This window comes from Panthera onca, chromosome F1 (genome assembly GCF_046562875.1).
Source record: "Panthera onca isolate mPanOnc1 chromosome F1, mPanOnc1 haplotype 2, whole genome shotgun sequence".
NCBI lineage: Eukaryota > Metazoa > Chordata > Mammalia > Carnivora > Felidae > Panthera > Panthera onca.
In genome coordinates this window covers 4708540-4731758 of record NC_138355.1, presented here as the reverse complement: position 1 = coordinate 4731758, position 23219 = coordinate 4708540, and the positions used below count along the sequence as shown (strand labels likewise).

The 23219-nt window shown below is 56.0% G+C and overlaps 1 protein-coding gene across 1 annotated transcript; it reads left to right on the top strand.

The window, feature by feature from the left end:
• Window positions 1-63: 63 nt before the first annotated feature.
• LBR (lamin B receptor) lies at window positions 64-23099 on the top strand. The gene is made up of 14 exons (XM_078440752.2): window positions 64-186; window positions 3625-3803; window positions 5257-5460; window positions 8000-8083; window positions 8818-9007; window positions 9698-9894; window positions 10885-10939; window positions 13684-13875; window positions 14511-14614; window positions 15442-15567; window positions 19150-19318; window positions 20790-20870; window positions 20968-21090; window positions 21223-23099. Exons 2-14 carry the CDS (start codon window positions 3639-3641, stop codon window positions 21381-21383), a joined length of 1851 nt encoding a protein of 616 aa, XP_078296878.2. The 5' UTR covers window positions 64-186; window positions 3625-3638; the 3' UTR covers window positions 21384-23099.
• The last annotated feature ends 120 nt before the right edge of the window (window positions 23100-23219 follow it).

The following is a 23219-nucleotide window of genomic DNA, read 5'->3' as shown; positions in this document are numbered from 1 at the left end:
AGGCCGAGGGGCCAATGGGAGCCCCCGGCGACCCGGCTGGGGGGCGGGGCCGGGGCGGGGCGCGGCGCGCGCTCGGGCGCGGGGGGAGCGGGCGCGGCGGGGCGGTGTCGTGCGCGCGGGAGCCGCCGCCGGTGCCGCTCGGCGACTGTCCCGGAGCCGTTCGTCTCCCGCAGGAGCCCGGCACAGGTGAGCGCTTCGCGCCCGCCTCTCGGCAACTCGGGGCGGGGGCGCGGCCTCGGCTTCCTCTGCGGGCGGTCGGCCGGGCCGCGGCGGAAGTGCAGCCGCGGTGGATCCGAATCGAGGACGCGTCCCTCCATTTTGGGCGCGCGGCGGCGGTGTCGGCCGGGAGGGCGGCGGTGGGGCCTCGGGTCCCTGCGTGCGGCGGCGGGGACGCGGGAGGCTGGCGGGAGGGACGGGGACACGGGGTGGGAGACGGGAGGTGCGCTGGCGGGCGGGACGCGGAACACGGGGGACACAAGGACGGGGGCGACGGGAGACGCGCCGACGGGGATGGGGGAGCCTGGCGGACAGGACGGGGGGACGGGAGGTGTGCCGGCGGGGATGGGGGAGCCTGGCGGACAGGACGGGGACACGGGGTGGGGGACGGGAGGTGCGCCGACCGGGATGGGGGAGCCTGGCGGGGGGGGGTACGGGGACACGAGACACGGGGGGACGGGAGATGCGCCGACGGGGATGGGGGAGCCTGGCGGGACGGGGACGGGGGACACGGGGGCGATGGGAGATGCGCCGGGGGCGATGGGGGAGCCTGGCGGGCGGGACGGGGAACAGCAGGTACCGGGATGCCCTCCGGCTTGGCTGCCCCCGGCCCCGGCTCTGAGAGGAAGGTGATGCGGGCTGCGCGCCCCTGCTCAGTACAGCTGGATCCTGTGTTCTCACCGTTTCAAGGCCTCAGAAAGAGCCCCCTGACAAGGCCCGGCGGTTGGGGGGGTGGGGACGGGAGCTGGCCGGGGAGGCCTGCACGGGGCGCGCGCACCTGCCGCCCGCACCGGAGCGAGGGTGGTTACACGGGCAACAGCTGTGAGCAGGGCCCGGTGTGTAGACCCGGCCGCGCCGCCCCGCTTAGTTGCCGAGCGCTGTCTCCGGAGGAGGGAGAAGGGTGAGCAGCAGCGGCCGGGCCTTCCCTCTGGACATTTCTGTCACTCTGGGAGCGGTCAGGTGTTTGCCTTGGGCCCAGCTGTGCGAGGGAGGCGGTCAGCTGCCGGGTCGGGTGGGACGTGGCAGGGTGCGGAGGAGGGCGGGAGACCCTTGCAAGCACCTGCTCTGCGGTCAGCCCGCTGTCGTGTGCCAGAATGGTAGCATTTTGGGGCCGCCTTGGCAGTGAAGTTAGCAAGCACGTGGCTTGGGGACTTTGTGTTCGGTCAACAGCTTTTTTCTTTTCACACTGGAGGGAGGCCTTTCCGTGTGTGATGGCAGAGAGGCCCATGTGTCCCGTCCTGGCCGCTCTCCTCCAGGAGGTGCTACTGGGACGGGCCTGCGGGGTCCCAGGGGTGGGAGGATGTGTGCGCAGCGCAGGTGCACAGACCTTGCTGGTTTCATCTTTGGGAGCACTTGCTGACAAGGTGGTGGTGTCCCGAGGGGGTGCTGGCCAGCCTTTTGTCTCAGCCACCAGACCCAATGTTGCTGGAAGTCCCAAATCTTAGTTGTCTTTTTTTTTTTTTTTTTTAATTAAGCTTAGGGACCTAACCTATCCACTGCATAGCTTAATTAGTTTAACCCGGAGTATTTAACCAGGTAACAGAAGGTCCCGGTAAATAAGTGTTCAGAAAGGTGCTGTGTCTGCTCACGGGCCTGTTTACAAACCCTCTGTTAAAAGTCGGGGGGACTGTGTGTTTCAGGTCCGTGAAGCGTTGTCGGAGACACGAATGGCATCTTTGTGTGGAAAGTGCCGGCTTTCAGCCCCGGTGGCCCACATCAGGGAATCAGAGCCAAGGCCGGGGTCTGGGGGGGGGGGGGGGGGGGGCTCCCGGGAGGGGGAGGGGCGCGAGAGAACAGAGGAGACGGCACGGCACGCTTCCTTCCTCTTTCTTGACCTAAGTGTTGAAACAGGCCGACTTGGCTGTTGTCACCTTCCTTTCTGTGCCCCTCCTCCGTGCCCCGAGATGTGCCCTGCCCCCTGCTTCTCTAGTGCCCCCCCCACTCCCCGTGAGTCCTCAGCCAGGTGTGACCCCTGTGACCTCACCCCCTAGCCCCTCTCCCCGCCCCATCCAGTGCCAGGTGATGCCATCTCGGCCGGTGCTGGGCAGCGGGCGCTGTCCCAGCTCACACGTAGCCCTGACGCCCCCTAATCACCAGTGTATGCTGCTGGGTTCTTTCATCTGCCTGCCTGGCCGCTGTCTTTCTAAACAACCGAGGCCTGTAAAGTACCTTCTCAGGCGATTAACAGTGAAGAAATTCAGCACTTATGAAAGATTCTCCCCGGGGGCGGGCGGGGTAACGTAACCCTCTCCTTCCTGAACCCCACGGTCGGACAGCGCCCCTGGAGGAGCTGGGCCAGGGGTGTGTGTTCTTGGGCCCAGACGGCCGGGCGGGGTTGTCGAGTTGGGCGGGAGGAAGGTGACTCTGCTCAGACCAGGCCCAGCTGGTTTGGCCGGTGACACAAGGCTGGGGGTGGGGGGTACCGGGGTGACCGGGGAACCTGCCGGTCCCGAGAGCTGGAGGCACCCTGCAGCCGGGTGAGCTCTGAGGGAGGGGGGCCGACAGCTCCCGGACTGTGTGTGGTTTCCAACGAGGAACGGGGCTTCCTGGGCGGGGGCGGGTGGGGTGGGGAGTCAGGACAGTGGTGGGGGTCCGCCCGGCTGGCCGTGGGGTGACACAGATGCTCGGGATGCATTTGGGACTTTAGCTGTAAGACGAAGGCTGAATGAAAGAACCCCAAATTTGCTATTCGTCACGGATTTGGAAATAGTTCTCTCCTTGTTGGTGGGTTGTAGGAATGTTAATTGTACATCCGTGATTTTCCCAGAGGGTTGGTTTCTTAGGGTTTATTGTTTTTCATGTAGATAATGTGTTAGAAATTAAATACACTTTAAAGCCTTTGTAACACCATGCGAATTTCTCTATTTAAAGTAAGCTCCATGCCCAATGTGGGGCTTGAAGTTACAATCCGAGGTTAAGAGGCGCATGCTCTACCCACTGAGCCACACGCCCTATATGGGAATTTATAAATCAGAAAAGTCATCCTTTGTGGCCGTGCCTTGTTGTATAACAAGTGATCTGGTCACTTGGGCGCAAAAGTGTTGTGCAAAGCGCAGGCCGCGTGGTGCCTTCGTGTCCTGCTGCATCCTGCTGCTGTGGGTCCCTGGCGGGCACCACAGTGGCTCGGTGGCGCGGTCATCCTGGGTAAAGTGACTCCAGCTGATACACGCGCAGCGGAAAGAACAGCCTCTGGGGGTCCCAGCTCTGCCCGCGTTTCCGTCCTTGGGAAAACCGGTTAACACCTGCACACTTCAGGGTCGGACTCCTCCCCTCCAGAGCCCTTCCTGGTCCTAAGATCTTGACCAGTTAAGCGTTTGGGGAGGTCGTGTCTGAGTGTTCAGCCTGCGAAAGAAAGAGCCACATAAGCGTGTCCGCGGTGACGCCGGTGTTTCCTTTCCGACTTTTCAGACTGGTGTTTGAAGATGCCGAGTCGGAAGTTCGCCGACGGGGAGGTGGTACGGGGTCGCTGGCCCGGGAGCTCGCTTTACTACGAAGTTGAAATTCTGAGCCATGACAGCGGCTCCCAGCTCTACACCGTGAAGTACAAGGACGGGACGGAACTCGAGCTGAAGGAGAGTGACATCAAGGTGTGTGCCCCTCGGCTCCCCCAGAGGCGGTCACGCGGTGCGGGAAGGGCTGTGATGTGGCTGAGCTCAGGGCGGTCCGACCTGGCCCCCAGCAGGGCTGCGCTTCGGCTTTGGGTCGGACGCCGGGTCCGCTCTGGGGACGCACGACTGCGCACGGCGGCCTGTCCCCGGGAGGCTCCCAGCCTCTTGGAGAAGACCTTCCATGGGTCCTCTCCCGGGGGTGGGGGGACGTTTGGCGGGCGGTGCTGTTGTGCATGGGGGTGGGGGGTGGTCCCAGTCTCAGGCTTGCAGGGGACGCCTGGGCGGGTGCCGAGACCACACAGGGAGCTCGGGATGGAGGGTGGCATGCCAACGGCTTGGGGGTGGGGGTGGGGGGGGGGCCACGGGGGTGGTTACCCAGAGGGCCAAGAACGTGGTGGGCGAGGAGTGGGTTAAACGGGAGCAGAACCGGAGGGGTCTGGGCTTCGCCCTGACCACCAAGGATTTAATCAGGAGAGTGACGCTGATTAGACTTAAGTCTGGCCGGGGGCTTCTCGGCGTGTCTGTGAGCGCCTGGGCTCAAAATGATCTGAAGCCCAGGTGTGGAAATCATATGTAAAGTACCAGAAAGATGGCTCTATTTTCGGATGGAGAAAAAGACATACAAAGTAAAAGCCCCAACTTTTTATTGTTAGAGTCAACAAGCCTAAAATTACTTTGTCAAAATGCTATAAAAATTCCTACACATCTGTTCTCGATTTCATTTTTTGTCACAGATCAGTAAGAAACGGTTCTTGAACCGGTGGCCTGTGGCCCGGGGGGGGCAAAGTTCTTGAAGACAGGGGCAGATAGTAACTGTTCTAGGCTTCCTGGGCCATCTTTCCGCAGCGTGAGAGCGGCCCCCGGCAGGGCAGGCCGGGAGTGGGTGCACGTGGCTGTGTTCCAACAAAAGTTCATTTGTGCACACTGACATTTGAATTTCAGGGGTTCTCAGGTGTCCCAAAGTTGCATTTTCCTTCTGCTCATCTGCAATCATTTAAAAAGTGTCAAGCCACGCTTCGGTCCTGGGCCACACGGACTCAGGTGGGAGAGGAAAGGGCGGGGTGCGGCGTCGCTGAGCGTAATGCACCTCGCGCCCATTTTCCAGACCTGCCTGTGGGTGTCGCCCAGAGTGAAACCGTAGGACCGAGTTTCTTGCCGTCCGTCCCGGCCCCATCACCCGTTAACCCAGCGGGCTGGCGGGAGCCCTTCTAGTCTGTGCGGTTGGAAAGCGCACGGCTCGCTGGTTTAGGCGCGGTCACTCCGCGTGGCTCTGCCTTCTGAGAAGGGTCAGGCGTGGAGCAGCCGCGTGCGTCCCGCGTGTCACTGGCCGGGCCCAGCGGGCACTCAGATGGCCTGAGGCCCGGGGTGGTTTCGGAGCCGACGGTACCGGGTCTGCCTCGTGGTGAAACTGTGCCTTCTTGTCCCTCTCTAGCCCTTGACTTCCTTCAGGCAAAGGAAGAGCGGCTCAGCCTCCAGCTCTCCCTCCAGACGCCGAGGGAGTAGGTCCAGGTCCCGCTCCCGATCCCCGGGCCGACCTCCCCGAAGCTCCCGCCGATCCGCCTCTGCGTCGCACCAGGCCGACATTAAGGAGATGAGGAAGGAAGTGTTGGAAGTGAAGTTGACCCCGCTCGTGCTGGTGGGTGCACACGGCTCGCGCGGGGCCTCGGCCCTCGTCCGGGGTCGAGTCCCCAACAGGCTTCTGTGCTGTGCCGCCAGACTGCCTGCAGCGAGGGGACCTCCCGTCCAACGCGACGGCTCGGGAAGGCCACACCCTCACGCGGGGGTCGGGAAGAGTAGGAAGCACGAGGCTCTGATTACCGGTGAAAAAGAAGGTTCAGTTACGAGAGTGCTGTGGTTCTAAAAAATATTGTGTTTTTTAATATTGTGGTTTTAAAAAAGAGCAGTGTTCACGTTGGAAATGGAGGAGGACTGTTAGCTTGAACTGAAAAAGTTTTACGGTTTATAGATGTTCACGTATAAAATGACAGTGGGACGTCACTGGGTTCTAAAAACGTATTCTTGGTCTCTCAGTGTCATTGCCCTTGACCCTCGACCACTTCTCTCCCAAGACGGTAACTTCAAAGGAGTTGCTTTCCGAGTTGAAGCTTGGAAAGGTTGTGGTGCAAGCCTGTAGGCCCCTGTGCGGTGGCTGTCTCGGATGGCAGGCTAAATAGAAATGATTTTCTTTTTGTAAGTTTATTTATCAATTTTGAGAGAGAGAGAGAGAGAGAGAGAGAGAAAGAATCCCAAGCAGGCTCTGCACTATCGGTGGGGCTTGATCCCATGAGCCGTGAGATGGTGACCTGAGCCGAAATCCAGAACTGGACGCTTAACTGACTGAGCCACTCAGGCGCCCCTAGTAGTGATTTTTAAGAAAAATAATTGAATAAAGATGATCTTTTATTCTATTCACTTAATATTACCTCTTTACTGGGTAAAATGCACACAGACTTTTAATAACCCTAAGCAACTGGATGAAATACACACTGTTTAGAAGCTAGATTTGTAAATTTTAAAATATATTGGGAATAACCTACGTTACATTTTTGTACGTCATTTTTGTCGTATGGTATTGTTTGGCTAGACCACAGATTCTACAGATGTGACGTCATTGTTAAAATGCCTCGTGGGTAGGCTTTTAGCCTTTTCTCTAAATTTTCATCGTGGTGAGCAGATATGCTTATACAACATCTGATGTTTCCTTCAGATAAATTTTTAAAAGCGGAACCACCAGGTCGGCGGTAGTGCGGGTTTGAGGCCTTTAATACACGCTGCCAGATCGCTTGCGCAAGGTTTATACCACTATCTAGCGTGTGATGCCCATTTTCTCATTCTGAGAATTACCATAATTGGCCTCTTTTTTGGCCAACGCGATTGCCAAAGAGTATCTGCCCACCGCTCTACCTCGCATTCTGAGAATTGCTTGTGAGCTCGAACGTTCTGTCCAACAGCGGCTCTCCTTACCAGGCGGGTGACGCGTGCTGCTTTCTGTCACATTTTCATTTGTAGCATTTAGTGCCCGTTACATTCTTGCAGTGTGACCTCCTTCCAGTCCTGGTGACCCGAGGGCTGCAGGCTGGCTGTGCTCCCCGGCGGAGCCCGGGGCCACCGCGGAGCCGCCGCGGGAGTGAGGACGGTGTGTTGCCCGGGAAAGACCATCGCTGTGCTGCGTGTGGCTGTGACAGTCACTGCACCTTGTTGCCGTGGGTGCCTCATCGTGACCTTTCGCAGTAACTTGCCTCACTGCGTGAGCGTCCTGTCAGCTTGCACCCAGCAGAGTTCCCGCAGTACGGGGTCACGGCTGTCGCTCCGTGCCGCGGAGAGCGAGGTATTTGCCGAGCGGCTTGTTGGCACTTTGGTAAACTGAGGTACACGTTGAGCTTTCTCACCGCTCAGTCTGGCTTTGATTGGAGCTAGAATCTGACACCGCATCACTGCCGTCCTTCGCCAGTGGGCCTCCCGAGGACATACTTGCATTTTTAACTTGCTTTTCTCCTGTTGGTTTATTAGCGTGATAACGTATCAGGGATGTGGACGGGAGCTCAGTGACAGATTTCAGCCACGTGTTGCCCGGAAGGTCTTTTGCAAGCTGATGCACTTCCCCTGTTCAGTGCAATAAATTCACTCCGCTGCCTGGTGAGGGTGCAGGTTCGCGTCCGGAGACCCACAGGCAGAGAGAACGTGGGGCTCAGTAGAAACCAGGCAGCCGGAACCCAGCAAGGAGGCAGTTTGTGGGTCATGGGCAGGGCTTCCCCAGTGCCTGCTGCTTGTTAATTTCCCCTTGGTGGCTGTTTTGGGCCAGTGAATGTCTTTCCCCCTTTTTCCTAACCAGTGAATGAACTAACTGAGTTTTACCTTATCTAACTCCTAGCAAATATTGTTAGTGTTTGCCATTGAACAATGGCATTAAAACATTCAGTCTGATCGTGTTTAAAAAATGAAAGATCTTGTGTAGAAATTTATATTGTCAAATCCATTCACTTAAAGATTGGGAAATTCTAATCGATTTTAATCTTCTTCCTTTTTAACAAAAGTATGCTGAAATCCTTCAGAGTTGAAGCTGTGAAAATCTTTGTTTTATTGCTTGATTTCATAACAACATTCGGACATCATGTCCTGTTTAACGAGGTCTGATTCTTTCTTAAGTTCACGATATTCCGTCTTCTTCATTTTAGAAGCCATTTGGAAATAGCATCAGCAGATACAACGGGGAGACTGAGCGCACCAAGAGGGGTGGCATGCCTCACAGACACGCTGAGGTGCGAGGTGTCCCGTTCCTCCCCCCGCTTTTTCTCTTTGTTAAAGTGACTTTCCCTCAAGAATCACATTGGAGGGGCGCCTGGGGGGGCTCTGTCGGTTGAGCGTCCGACTCTCGGTTTTAGCTCAGGTCACGATCTCACGGTTCATGAGTTCGAGCCCCGCGTCGGGCTCTGTGCTGACAGTGCGGAGCCTGCTTGGGATTCTCTGTCTCCCTCTCTGTGCCCCAACCCTGCTGTCTCTCTCACTTGCTCTCTTTCTCTCTCTCTCTCTGAAAATAAGTAAGTTAAAAAAAAATCACATTGAAAACCAGTGTTTTCTTACCATCTTTTCTAAAATTCTGTCCTTAAATTAAGGCTCAACATGATTTAACAAATGTATTCTTGTTAGTAGATGGCTATATTAAGATCCTGAGTTTAGTTAATGTGATGGCATTAATGATCATTACTGACCATAAGTTTATTTTTTATTTTTTTTTAATTTTTTAAGTTTATTTTTCAGAGAGAGAAAAAAAAAAATGAATGAGCGGGGGAGGGGCAGAGAGAGAGGGAGACACAGAATGGGAAGCAGACTCCAGACTCTGAGCTGTCAGCACAGAGCCCGGCACAGGGCTTGAACTCATGAACGGTGAGATCATGACCTGAGCCGGAGTCCCGCTGCTTAACCCACGGAGCCACCCAAGGCGCCCTGATAATTATCGACTATAAACATTTAGCGTTTTTTATTTTTCAACTAGGAAAAATTCCATGTGTCAGAGGAACGTAGTTACGTATCTGCACAGTACAGCCTGCGTCCTAGAAGAGAAGAGATAAAAGAAACGGATTCAAAGGAGGAAAACATTGTTACAACAACAAGGTCTGCATTGCCGAGAACCTCGGAAGCTCCGGCCACGCAGACCAAGGACCTGGAGTTTGGGGGAGTCCCTGGTAGGCAGCGCCCCCTGCTTGGTGTGGGGGGGGGGCGGGGGGGGGGCACGAGCCATCGCGGCAGTGGCGCCAAAGGAAAGGCCTTTCTCAGGAGGTATGTGAGGCGGCCAGGCCACAAGCCGGGTGGGGGCCCGGGCTCGCTGTTAGTAAGTGGGCGGTGATTGAAAGTAGTGACGATCTATGAGCTAGTAAAGGAAAATACTTTCGGCCGGTTCCAAGTCCTGCGCGGCTCAGTTGCTTCGTGTTTTGTAAGCAAACCCTGCGGGCTAGCGGGTCTGTGAGAGACGGCGTCCCGAGGTGCCTAGAATCTGTGCACTGCTACGTGGGAATCTGTTCTGTTAGAAACTTAGGTGTAGAGAGTGCTTTACTTTTTTAGAAAAGAGGAGGCTGATGGTTTCAGATGTTCTGATCTTCAGCTTGCCGGAATCTCAGCTTGTCTGCTCCCTAGTGGATGGAGTTGACACGTTTTGGAGCCTGGTTTCTGGGGCGGAGGTCAGCTGTCCGGTGCTGGCTAGCGGCCGATGTCCTCAGCGGCCACGGCACTCGGCCACCGGGCGCGGCGGGTGCAGCCAGGAGTCTGTGATGAAATCGCTTTCAGCGGGGAGCCAGGCTCCAGTTGTGACTTCAGAAGTCCAGAGGGGTCTTGACAGAGCGAGATAAACTGGCCTGAAATTCAAGCCTTGTCTGCAGGCGTGCTTCTCATCATGCTGGGACTGCCCGCCTGCCTCTGCCTGTTGCTGTTGATGTGTGAACAGAAGGAGCCCAGTCTTCTGAACTTCCCGCCTCCGTTGCCGGCCTGGCAGGATTTGTGGGAAACCAGAGTGTTTGGGGTCTACGTCCTCTGGTTTTTGATGCAGGCTCTGTTCTACCTGCTGCCAGTCGGGAAGGTAAGTTTCTGCTGGTGGGGCTCGTTGTCCCGGGACCTCCTCCCTCCTCAACCGATAAGCTCCCGAGTTCCAGGGACCTCAGTCTGTATCTTTACTTTTAAGAAAATTTTTTAATGTTTATTTATTTTTGAGAGAGAGGGAGAGCGAGCGTGAGCAGGGGAGGGGCAGAGAGAGAGGGAGACACAGAATCCGAAGCGGGCTCCAGGCTCCGAGCTGTCAGCACGGAGCCCGACGCGGGGCTCGAACTCACGGACCGCGAGATCACGACCTGAGCCGAAATCGAGAGTCGGACGCTTAACCCCGGCCACCCACGTGCCCCTGGTGTTTCGTGTTTAAGATGAATTGCGACATTTCTGAGTAGTTATTTTGGGGAGCAAGCTGTGGCCGCTGTCGGGCAAGTGGGGGTTTTATTCTGACTCCTCTCGTGGGAGGCGCGTGTCTGTCGAGCACCTTTGGTGCGGGTGTGCCATGCGCGATTGCCGACAGAGACGGAGTGCTCCTCGCGCGCGAAGTGCTCCCCGTCTCTTGGAGGTAAAGGATCACGTGGAACGGCAGAGGGACCGAGCGGGCGCACCTGTGTAGGTGGAGGAGCGAGAAGTACACGAGGCGGCGTCCGCGGCTGGGTGGGGCGCGGGCGCATGGGGGCCTCGCCGACCGGAGGCCGCAGGCCCCTGCTCTGCTTTCTCAGTGGTGGGGAGCGAGCGGTGGACGAGATCGTAGAGGGTTTTAAGTACGCGGAGCCGGTGGTGGCGCACGCGGGGGCGGGGGCGGGTGGCCGTTCCCGCTGTCGCCGCTACCACTGGGGCGCGTGCCGGAGACATCCTGGCGGAACGGCTCCGCCGGCGAGCGGTGCCCGTGAGACGCCTGCCGCTGGCCGCCGCCTTCCCTCCGGGGGTCCTGGTTCTCCTCCCGCCTGTGGGAATCGACGACGTGTGACGTGAGGCTGTTTAAAGTCTTAGGTGAAGAAAATCCCTTTCTCTTCTTTTTGAGGTGGTGGAAGGAATGCCCCTTGCTGATGGAAGAAGGCTCAAGTACAGACTCAACGGTGAGTTGTTGCTTTCACGCCAACCAGTGAGCGCAGGAAGCCTGCGAGCGTCGCGCTCCGCCACCCGTGGGAGCCGGGTCCAGCCGGGCGGGGGGTGTGCGGGTGCGGGGACGGCGCCCGTCGCTTCTCCCTGGCACGCGGTTTCATTTTCCTAGTACAGTCACTGGTTGCCGTGTTTATATTTTATCGCCCTGGGTCACCGCCACGGTCTGGGGACGCCCGTTCCGGCTTCTCGGCCACTCCTCCCCCACCCCTCACCCCCACCCCCCCCAACTCCTGGCCTCTGGCGTCACTTGGCTGGGTCCATGGTGCTTTTTCTGGAAAACTGTCCCCAAAGTGTCCTGTGGCAGCTGCATCATTCCTGTCACGTCTCTGCTCAGAGGAGCCCTCGGGTCCCTTTCTCTCCTTTTTATGTATTTTTTTAGTTTTAGTTTTTAATCTTATTTTAATTGCAGGGTAGATAGCGTTCGGTGTTCCACCGGTCTCGGGTGTGCTCTGGTGACTCCACGTTCCCCTGTGTGACCCAGTGCTCTCTTTCTGTCCCCATCGTCCTGTTTATGGGCCTCCCCGACAGTCCCGGGCCGGGGGCCTTGGTTGTGGGTCCCTGGGGACCCCTGGTGCCGGGCAGGGGGCTGGCCTGCGGGAGGCTTGTCAGCTGTGAGCACCGGGCAGGTCTGTACCTCTGTCGGGTACGGCTGCCCTACTCTTAGGAGAGTTCTCCCTAAAGGGTTTTCCACTTTAACAGGACCGCGTAGACTGTCCTCCTTTCCTTGGGAATTACATTGTACGTTCTCATTCTTGGCCTTTTCAATCCTATTCCTATCACTTCTTTTTTCTTTTTTATGTTTATTTTTTAGAGAGAGACAGAGCGTGAGTGGGGGAGGGGCAGAGAGAGGGAGACACAGAATCGGAAGCAGGCTCCAGGCTCTGAGCCATCAGTACAGATCACGGTGCGGGGCTCGAACCCACGAACCATGAGATCATGGCCTGGGCTGAGGTCAGATGCTCAACCCCACCAGGCGCCCCAGTCCTGTCACTTTTTACCTTTCTAACCGTGGATACTTTATCCTGTGGCTTATTTAGCGCCTGCTTTGTGAAGTCCTTCTGCTGGATTCTGAAAGGACAGCTGAAGATCCCGTAGATGCCTTTCGTGCCGTGTGGAAAACATCGAGCCTAGCTCAGTGCCTGACCCGTGGTGGGTGCTTAACACTCACTTGCCGCTGTCGGGCGTTTACAAACTTTTACCAGATTTGCTGCTGTTAGAACCAGGCTGCCTGCAACGCCAGTGAGGCTGAGTCGGGACGGTGGCGAGGTTCTTGCCCTCTGGTCTCTTGATCTTTGTGGGTTCTTCCTGGGCGCTGATTGCCTTCTTTTGTAAAAGGTCCTGTTTTCTGTTTTCAGTCCCCTGTGAGGGACTGTGGCCCCTCCGACAGGGCGCGAGCTGGATGGCAGCCCGCTGGACCAGCTGCCCGGTCCTTCTCTTTCAGATTCCAGATTCCCCGTCTGGTTCCTCTGCCTCCGTCGTCCTCGATCTCTGTTCGTGAGATTTTACCCCTCACACAGGAAGCGCCCAGGACATCGTGAAGGGTTCATTTTAATGCACGTGGGCCACAGCGCAGGAAGCTGTTCTGTCTGCTGCCGTTTTCCTTTAACATTCATACATTTTACGAGAGTAAACGAATGGTTGAAAAAGCTGAAGGGAAAGTTACAACCGTTCGGAGTTACCCTAGGGCCAAAACCTGGCATGCGGTGGCCCAGAGACCGCGCAGTGCTGCACGGGAGACGCCGTGTTAGCGTTCGTGTGGGAGCCGCGGCCGCCTCTCTTCTGTTTCCTTGTTGATCCGAGCGAGGTGGCTCTCGGGGCGCTCCCTCCGGACGCGTGACTCCTGCTTTGGCTCGCGGAAGAGGCAGGCCGGGCACACGCGAGCCCGAGCGGGGCCAGCTGGCGCGGGCCTCCCGGGCCTCACGGGCGCCGTGGAGTCGGGAGTTGCCTGTGACCCGATGGCCTGTGCGCACTGGGCTCTCTGAGGCCAGGGTCCTGGGATCTGTTCCCCGGGAGGTGGGATGTAGCTAGGCTCTTCTGGAACCATCGCGGGTAAGGCGTTTCAGGTAAAAGTACACACACTGGTGTAACTGCCTAGATCGCCCCACGGATTGTGTGTGTGTGTGTGGGGGGGCACAGGTCTGTTACTGATTTGGGCCCGAAGGTTAGGATTATGTGAATTTTGAGGTTCTTCTCTGCTGTTTAATAGTGAATTTCTGTGCACTTTTAGCTTTGTTTTCATGAAAAGCACATATTGATGATTCACAGTGAAAACGAATAGCATATGAACTATTAAAATACTGGAAAACCCGGGGCACCTGGGTGGTTCAGTTGGTTAAGTGTCCGACTCTTGTCTTGACTCAGGTCATGATCTCACGGTTTTGTGGGTTCGAGCCCCACATCGGGCTCCGAGGTGGGCGCAGCGCCTGCTTGGGACCCTTTCTCCCCCTCTCTCTGGCCCTTCCCCATTCGCGCTCTGTCTCAAAATAAACAAACTTCAAAAACAAATTAAAATACTTGACCCGTATGAGGGATCCAGCGTCTGTATTGAAGACCGGGGCGTTGCCTGCTTACCCGCTCGTGTGTTCTGAGCCCGATTCGTGCGAGTAAGCTCGGAAGCAATAACGTTGCGGTGTTTTCTCAGGGTATGGATCTTGCGAAGCCCGGGTTTCACGTGCACGTTTTCTCTTTCTCTTTAAAGGGTTCTGTGCTCTCCTCCTGACGTCCGCGGTCATAGGAGCAGCCGTCTTCTGGGGCGCGGACCTGCACTACGTGTACGGCCACTTCCTTCAGTTCGCGCTGGCTGCTGCCGCCTTCTCCCTGGGCCTGAGTGTCTACCTGGCGGTGCGGGCGGCGGGGGCACCTCCCGGTGCCCTGGCCCCCTCCAGCTCCGGTAAGCACCCCCCCCCCCCCCCCCCCCGCCCCCCGCCAGCTCCAGGTCACAGCCATGATGAGGAGGAAGAAATAACAGGATGGAAAAAAAAAAATGGGAAGGAAGATACGCTTAAAGGGAAAGCATCTATTCGCTATTTTTTTCTGACTTTCCTATTCATCTCTGTTCCTTTTTCAGTCACTTGATGACAGTTTATTTTAGTAACTTTTTTATTATAGTAACTGACATTTTAGTAACTTAGCATCACAGTTTACGACAATTTTCTTTTTTGGTCTCATAAACATCCTTAAAACGACCCAAAATAACAGAGATTATACATTGGTTGATTCTGACCTTCAAGTATTGAAATATTTTAAAAACTCAGGTTGCTTCTTTTAAAAAATGGTGAGTCTTCGTTTTAAAAAAAGCTCCAGTTCCCTTAAAATCAGGGCACCTGGCCCTAGGGGCCTAGCTGCTTCCAGCCAGGGTGGGCACCCTCTGGCCTCCTCGGTCCTCGCCTCTGTGCCCGCCTGCCCACGCCGGCGCCTGCCGGGCTCCCCGAGAGGCTGAATTGGGACCCTGGATGGTAGACAGCAAGGCTTATTTTAAAGCCTCACAGTTGCCGTACTTTTGGATAAGAACTTTTCCCTTTCCAGGAAATGCCATTTATGATTTCTTCATCGGCCGTGAATTGAATCCTCGGATCGGTACTTTTGACCTCAAATACTTTTGTGAATTGCGCCCTGGATTGATTGGATGGGTATGTTTTCTTTGTTTTTAAGTTCAGTTCAGGAGTACAAATTAGTCTTGTGTTCAGAAAAGATTTTTAGACGACTTAAAGTGGGGGGTGGTATTTTTTAGGAATGATTACAGCTTTCCATGAGTCTGTATTTCAAGTATTGTTGTTCCCATGAGTAGAGTGCACAGGGTTAAGGTGCCCTGTTCCAGGTGATTAAAGATGGAGAGTTTGTTTCATTTTGCTTATATCGGTATATTTAGGTAGGAACGTGATCATGTAGGTGAATTCACGTGACAAAAAATATATTTTCCCTGTTTTTAAAAAGAAAAGAAAATGAATTCTGACCCAATCATAGACCTGTGGGAGGGTTGCAAACACACAGTCAGGATTCCCTCTGGCACCTCACTCTCTCCCTGTGTCCGTATCCGCCCGGCAGATTCCCACTGTCACCGTGATAGTAGCTGAACCCCAGGCCTTCTTTCTGCCCTTCCCCCCCCCCCCCCCCCGCCCCCACTTCCTCCACTGTTGGCCCTTTTCTGTCCTGGGCCCCTCTCTCGACAGCCCTTCGAGCATGTGGTTGCTGTTCAGCTTTGTCTCCTGAGTCTTTCCCTGCCTCTCGTGACCGTGACATTTGCAGAGCGCCGGTCACGTACTTTGTCAGGGGCCGTCGCGTCCTCGTGACTGGAGTGAGTGACGCAGCTCTGACCGGAGTACCGGGGAGGCGACCGGGGGGTCCTTCCCGGAGTGCCGCTCCCGGGTTCGTGGTGTTGGCGTCACCCCTGCAGGTCGCCGTTGTTGCTACGGGTCTGGGCGGCGCCCTGAGGTCGCACCTGCCCCTTTTCTTGTAGGTGGTGGTGAACCTGGCGATGCTTCTGGCTGAGATGAGGCTGCAGAACCGAGCTGCCCCGTCCTTAGCGATGACTCTGGTTAACAGTTTCCAGCTCTTGTATGTGGTGGACGCGCTCTGGAACGAGGTAAGTCGTCTTAGGGGCAGAGGCCCTCGGGTCTGGCGGCGTTGAGTGTGGGCGAGCGGCCTCCGACACGGGGTGAGGAGGGCTGCTGGGAGGAGGCGGGGCACCCGTCCACGCGGCGTGGGGAGCGTGTGCGTCATCTGCTCCTTGACGCGAAGTATTTAAGATCTGTGCGTGTGTCCGGTTCCTATAAATAAATCCTAATTTCCTAATTACCGTGTCAAACGAACGTGGACAGATAGATCAGCACGGAGTTAGGGTCCTGCTCTTTGGATTGTCAGGCGGCAGCCGGTTCTTAAATAGCGAAGGTGTTTTGGTGGTGGTGCTTCGGAATGTACAGAATAGCTCCCGTCGGATGCATCTTAAATGAGGAGTCGTGATGACCAGGGAAACGGGTGTAAGTAAAGCTGAGCTCCTACACGTGCCCTTACTGGCACATGGAGACGTCATTGGTGTTTTTGGGGCATCTGGGTGGCTCAGCCGGTTGAGCGTCCGGCTTCGCTCAGGTCATGATCTCGTGGTTCGTGAGTTCGAGCCCTGCGTCGGGCTCTGTGCTGACCGCTCAGAGTCTGGAGCCTGCTTCAGATTCTGTTTCCATCTCTCTGCCCCTCCCCTGCTCATGCTCTGTCTCTTTCTCTCTTTCAAATGTAAAACGTTAAAAACAAAAAGTCTGATCAGTGTTTTCTAGTTCTTGAAGACTGGCTTATATTTTCCTAATCTTTGTTTCAATATATTCCCTTTAAAAATCATGTATTCCTCAGGCCTGTTTTACAGTCACTTTATCAATTTCCTGTTACCTTTGTAACCTGTGCCTCCAGGTTTCAAGTTGAGTTTTCTTCCGGTTTTAAAAACAAAATCAGGGTCGCCTGGGTGGCTCAGTCGGTTAAGCGTCCGACTTCAGCTCAGGTCACGATCTCACGGTCTGTGAGTTCGAGCCCCGCGTCGGGCTCTGGGCTGATGATGGACCAGAGCCTGGAGCCTGCTTCCAATTCTGTGTCTCCCTCTCTCTCTGACCCTCCCCCGTTCATGCTCTGCCTCTCTCTGTCTCAAAAATAAATAAACGTTAAAAAAATATTTAAAAAAAAAAAACAAAAACAAAAACAAAATCAGGGTCGCCTGGTGGCTCAGTCGGTTAAGCATCCACCTCTTGATTTCGGCTCAGGTCATGATCTCACAGTTGGTGAGTTCAAGCCCCACGTCAGGATATGTGCAGACAGCGTGGAGCCTGCTTGAGATTCTCTCTCCCGCTCTTTCTCTGCCCCGCCTTCTAAGTAAACTTAAAAAAGTAAAAACAAAACTGGCCTCCCTACATCACCACGTCCGAGTCAGTCTTCACGACAGCGTGTTGACCTCTCGAGTCGGAGGCTTGGCTGCTGCACCGGGTCACGGAGTCGCTCAGGGTGACTCGGAAAGCGTCATGTTGCTATTTCCGTAATCTGCCTCTTGTTCGGTCACTCAGGGCCTTTCGAGGTAAATAAACCTCAGCTACGAGTAGCCGGGGTACGGATTTTGTCAAGCTCCTGGCTCTGCGCTCTGAGAACTGCAGGCCCGTGGGGCACCCGCCGCTGGGGCCTCAGAAGGTTCCAGGTCCACCCCAGAGGACTTGCGGGTGGGCGTCCTCCTCTGTGGCGCAGTCGGCGGCTCCCAGGGGGCCGGCACCTTCCGTCTCAGGAGCCCGGTGATGCTTCACTGTTGCTTGAGTGTCACAGAGATGTCTCTTTACACTCCTTTCTGGTGGCGTTTCAGCGATGAGCAATTCTTCTAGCTTGCTGTCATGCGGTGGGAGTCACCGTGGCCCTCGCTAGAAATTCACGTGTTCCAGAGATTTCACTGAACGGTGACTTCTGTTGATTTCTGTGAAGGCGGTTTGTCGCAGGTCCTGGGGGTCGAGCACCGGAGTTGGGGGTGGTTTTCCCTGTGTGTCATCAGTGCCCCAGCTCTGCGGACAAAGGGGCTTGACTTGATGATTTTCGCGGGCATCTGGCTGTGGCCGGGCAGTGAGGCTGACTCCCCTTCTTGTTAGTTGGTTGACCTGAGGGAACGGAGGACGGTAATTAGATAGAAGTGACTTCCCTCTGCCTGCAAGGCTGTCCTGGGAGCGCCTGACCGGGCAGTGGCTGCCCGACAGCTCGTCCCTTCTCCTGTCCTGTGCACCAGGCTGCTGGCTCCCGGGAGATCGGAGGGCAGGTCCTGAGAGCCTGTGTGCACGGGGATCGTGCACGGGGATCGGTGCTCTTGAGTGTGGCCTGAGGGCCCGGAGGTTGTGACTTCGGTTTTCCGTTCCATGGTCCATTTGCTTGCTTTCTGGAAGAAAGGGGTCTTTGGAGTTCCCACCTTTTCCTTTCATCGGGCCTCGGACCCCTCAGTGGAGCTTGCTCCCTGCTTTTCTGCGTCAGCCGCGTGGCCCGAGGTTGGAGGTGGTTGGACATTCCCTCGGGCCGGGCCTTCTGAGTTTGACCTCGGTGGCATCTCCGATCTGGAGTCCGGCCTGCAGGTGTCTGGGCCCAGCGGTGATCTGGCGGCTTGCGCGTGCGGGTCAAACCCTGTGCCTGCATCGTCAGCGGAGGGGGAAGCAGGGGCATCCCGTGTTGTGATCAGAAGGGAGACGGGTGCACGCGGGGTTGATACGGGGCAGCCGGCAGTGTCGTCATTCCTCCGGCAAACGCCGAAAATGCTGACTGTGTAGCGCGCCAGCCGTGCGCCGCGTGCTGGGGTGACGGTGACGAGCTGGAGACCTGGGGTCCCTGTCAGAGTGAGGACTTGGCACGCCCACTGTGAGCAGGTGCGGCATCTGACAAGCGCCTCGTCTGAGGGGTCCAGGGGAGGCCGCTGGGGGGTGACTGGGGATCAGGAGGCCGAGGTCGGAGAACGGCCCGGGTGAAGGTGGGAAGCGTGAGAGGCGTTTTGGACACGTGTCATTTCCAGATCGTGGGATGAGAGGGTACCGTGAGTGGAGATGAAGGCGGCAAAGTGACCTGGTGAGGGACACGGGCCCAGGAACCAGAACCCCTCTTCCCCCCGCCTTTTTTTTTTTTATGTTTGTTTTAGAGAGAGAGAGAGTGCCAGCAGGGGAGGGGCAGAGAGAGGGGGAGACAGAATCCGAAGCGGGCTCCAGGCTCTGAGCAAGCTGTCAGTGCAGAGCCTGACACGGGGCTCGAACCCACAAACCGTGAGACCGTGACCTGAGCGGAAAGTCAGATGCTTGACCACCTGAGCCCCTGGCGCCCCTCCCCTCTCTTATAACTTGCAGCTGCTGTGCCCTCCCAGAGCCCTGCGTCCGTTTATGAACCGGTGCTTTGTTTGAACACTTGGAACACAGAATTTTCATTCCCCAAGTGTTTTGTTGTTGTTGAGAAAGTGTGCGAGTAGTGGAGGGGCCGGGGTGGGGGGGTGGGGAGAGGGAGGGGGGGAATCCCAAGCAGGCTCCTTGCAGTCAGCACAGAGCCTGATGCAGGGCTTGATCCCACGACCCTGGGATCATGACCTGAGCCGACATCAAGAGTCAACCGACTGAGCCACCCAGGCGGCCCCCGCCCCCCTCCCCAAACGTTCTTAAAATTTGCCTTTCCCTCTCTTTCCTAACAGGAAGCACTGTTGACAACCATGGACATCACCCACGACGGGTTTGGGTTCATGCTGGCGTTCGGAGACCTAGCGTGGGTTCCCTTCATCTACAGCTTCCAAGCCTTTTATCTGGTCGGCCACCCAAATGAAGTGTCTTGGCCGATGGCCTCTCTCATCATCGCCCTGAAACGTGAGTGCCGACCTCTGTCTCTGTGGATTAAATGTCGCGCACGGAGTCTCTTGGGCTCTCGTTCGGGCCTATTCACAACGCGCCCTCGGAGAGGGACGTGATTAGCTCGGGTGTGCAGTAAGCGGTTTGATGAGTCATTTGAAAAGACGCCTGCCTTGCAGAGAGAACGGGTGCTTCGTTCCTGGGGTGGTTTTTCTTTGCAGCGGCTGCTCCTTCTGGTGGGCGTCTTGAAAAGTAGGAAGTCTGGCCCTGCTGTGCCAGCCCGGCCTGCCCTCAGGCGCGGGGCGAGGCGTACGAGCACAAGTGGCGGGCCCGCTGCCCACTGCGGCCATGTCGAAGGCGGTCGGGACTGGTCTCGGGGGAGTAGCGGTCCGAGTGGCCTCGGTGGGGGAGGGTGCTCGATCGCTCGATCTGAAGTGTAAACTGTAGTGGGTAAAGTGGGATTAAAGTGGGATCGGGGGGGGGGGCAGCCTGGCCGGAGCCGGGGAGCATCACGGGTGGTCGTGGCTGAGTGTCACAGCAGCGGCTCTTCTGTGACGTGTTTGGTAAATGCCTCCAGCGGGGGCGGGGCAGGAAAATTAGCGTGAACTCCAAAAATAGGGACTTTTGCTGCTCTGATTGGCATCCCGGGGAGAAGAGGGGATTTAAGGCGAGGGTTACAATTAAGGTTCAGTCTCAACATGGGTTCGGCTCCTGCTGACCACGCCTGCGTATCACTCGAGGCGGTCCGCGTAGTTTACAGGTCAGCGACAGACGGGGAGTCGTCCCTTCCCACGCTGTGGGGGGCTGACAGACAGACTCGAGGGCTCATGGCCAGCGGTTGTTGGTCAGGGCCTCTCAATCTGACGCTCTGAAATCTGGACGAGAGCAGTCGGCCTGCAGGGGGATCCCGTGTGTGCGTGTACGTGCAGGTTCTCGTCCTGCTTCGGGTCCAGGCGGCGTCCGTGTTCTGGCTCGTGGGTGTGACAGCGGCAGTGAGCCCCAGTACTGCTGTGCTTCTCACCGGGGCCGGAGTAGCGTTCGTCTGTGGGTGGCACCGTATCGGTTGGTTTTGTGTCCCCCGGTGGATGAGGAAAGCGGTACAGTAGTGACATTTCAGGATACTCCTCTCTTGATGTCCTGAGGTGACGGGTTTGAGTTTTTAAAAAATGTTTATTTGTTTTGAGAGAGAGCATGCGAGCAGGGGAGGGGCAGAGAGAGAGGATCCCAAGCAGGCTCCACAGTGTCCGCGCAGAGCCTGACACGGGGCTCGATCCCGCCAACCGTGACATCGCGACCTGAGCCAAGATCAAGAGTCAGGCACTTAATCGACTGAGCCCCCCGGGCGCCCCTTTAATTGTTCTGAAGAGAGCAGAGTATTCTCTACTTTGGAAGTTTCCTCAAAGCACAGAATTCCTAAGTGGAATCACTGATGCTTTTAAGTATTAGATTGTGTCTAAATTGTTAACGTGAGATTTTAAAAACATTACAGTTTGTGGATATGTGATCTTCCGAGGTGCAAATTCTCAGAAAAACGCATTCCGGAAAAATCCCGCTGATCCAAAGCTTGCACGTAAGTACGGGTTTATATTTATGATGTTTACGTTACATAAAGATTTTACGTCCGTCTGTCTAGAGGTGATTATAAATGTCTTTTTACTTTCACCTAGATTTGAAAACCATTCACACTTCGACGGGAAAAGACCTTCTGGTTTCTGGATGGTGGGGCTTTGTTCGCCACCCCAATTACTTGGGTGACCTCCTCATGGCCCTGGCGTGGTCCCTCCCCTGTGGTGAGCGCGGCGGGCAGAGTCGGGGGGGGGGGGGGGCCTGGGGAATCTCGCGGTTCACCTGGGCCGGGGGGGGGGCTGGGGGAGTGTCGCGTAGGGATCGGAAACGTCACTGACGCTTGTGCCGTGACCCAGGTTTCGGTCACGCTCTGCCGTACTTCTACGTCGCCTACTTCACCGTGCTGCTGGTGCACCGGGAGGCCCGCGACGAGCGCCACTGCCGCAGGCGGTACGGCCTGGCGTGGGAGCAGTACTGCCGGCGGGTGCCCTACCGTATCCTGCCCCGCGTGTACTAGCCGCCCATGCGCCTGCCCCGCGGCTTCCCCGGGAGACCGAGAGAAGGCTCCGGAGCGAATCTTCATCTGTCGCACCGACGGGGTCTTTTCTTTCTGAGTCCGGACCGGGGGGCCCGGTGGTCTTTTAACGCAGCCACGCCTGCGGCCACTCGGTCCTGACGCCGGACGGAGGACAAGGGGGATCGTTGGGATTTGCTTTGTGCCGGGAGACGGGCCGTCCTTGAAGATGCACTGAGACAATCCCGGTGACGTCTGTGGGTCTCCAGGACTTTCCAGCTGTGACTGTTTCGTTCTGTCCTCGTGTTTCCTAAGTGACACCAGCCGCCCCGTGGAGCCTCGTCCACGTCTCGTGAACAGAACTCGCGTCTGCTTGCTTTTGAAGCAAATCATTCGTGGGCGACGGGATTCGAAAGAGGACTCGGGTCCCGTGTCCGCTGCCGTGAGCGGGGACGGGGCCGTTCGCAGGGGCAGATGAAGGGAGACCCTCAGCAGTTCGCTTACCCTCCGCTTCTGGAACTGCGCCGGAAAGTGTAAGTACACAGATTTTATGTAATATATGGGGACTGCAGATCTCTCTGTACAGTATTTTGAATGTGAAATAAGCGTTAGGACTAAGGATCTTCTTAACGAAAACGTTTGCAGTATTTTAAATTAAATTTTATAAAGTAATACCTGTCGATTAAAAATTGTGAAACCATTAGAATTCACTTAACGTTGTCTAAAAGATGCTGGTAAGACCCGGGGGGGTGTCTTCCTTAACCCAAAGCTGGCAGATTTGGCTTTGCTACCTCACGCGCAGGTGTCCGTTTTGCCTTTATAAACTGTTGCAGATAGAAAAAAAAATAGAATATATATTTTTGGAGTCACAGCACTATTTAAACATTTTTACACAGATTGGTTTTTGAAAACTTGCCATTTCAGGCTAATATTTTTGTACGTTTTTGACTTTTTTAAGATAAAACCGTGATTTTGCTACGGGTGAGGCCACGCCGTTTATACTGTAGCTCGTACATCCGTTGTCTTCACCAACGCTCCTCCCCGTAACGGGAGGCGGCGCTCCTCTTTAGAAGCCTGTTGATCTACAGATAACTGAAGGGAAGAGTCTATTTTGTTTAGTCATTGGTCCGTTTTAGTTTTATTTTTGTTTAATGGAGGTGCGCGGGGCAGCCGTAGCTGTGAAGTTCTAGCCGATGTAGTCTCCTAATTAATTGTCCTGCAACGGACCAGTAGCAGATTCACTAAAACATTGTATTTAAATTGTTCTCGGGATCTTAACTGTGGGGGATCGAACGGAGCGTCTGGGGCGTCGATGCATCTTGTAGACGAGACACAGGTCCGCGGCGTTGTCCTGCGTTGCCGTGGGCGCCGCGTGTGACTTTGCTCCGTGAACGTGATGGTGACGTTGGCGGCCTCTGGCACCCTCGCCCGCACCCCGTGGTCTTCGTGTCTTCCGCGCTGATGGAAGCGAGCGGCTTTTCTTACGCTTTTCTCCTGCGTCGGACAGCGCGTCCCATCGTGTCCTCGAGTCACCAGCGAAGCTTCGGGGGAGGAAGGAGGAGGTCTAGTTCTTTCTCTGGTAATGTGAAAAGAGCCTTTACCAACATAGTGCTGCAGTTTCTGGATATCAGCTATGATTCGTTTTTAGTTGTTTTTGACATGTTTGACAAGTTTTATAATGAAGTTTGAAGTTGGAAATAAAGTCGAAAATAAAAAAGATGTTGGCCTTTGCGCCTCAGAGCCTCTTCCTTGTGCCTGTGACTCTGGGATCGTTGGGGCCCACACGGGAGCCCGTAGGTGACCACCGCCCACCCTGCCTGCATCGTGGCTCTCAGAAGG

Bases quoted from the DNA above. Each gene is read 5' to 3' on its own strand.
- LBR (XM_078440752.2), top strand. From the start codon at position 3,639: ATGCCGAGTCGGAAGTTCGCCGACGGGGAGGTGGTACGGGGTCGCTGG. The intron at 14,615-15,441 runs GTATGTTTTCTT...CTTTTCTTGTAG, and splicing joins GCCCTGGATTGATTGGATGG to GTGGTGGTGAACCTGGCGAT. The intron at 20,871-20,967 runs GTAAGTACGGGT...ACTTTCACCTAG, and splicing joins CGCTGATCCAAAGCTTGCAC to ATTTGAAAACCATTCACACT.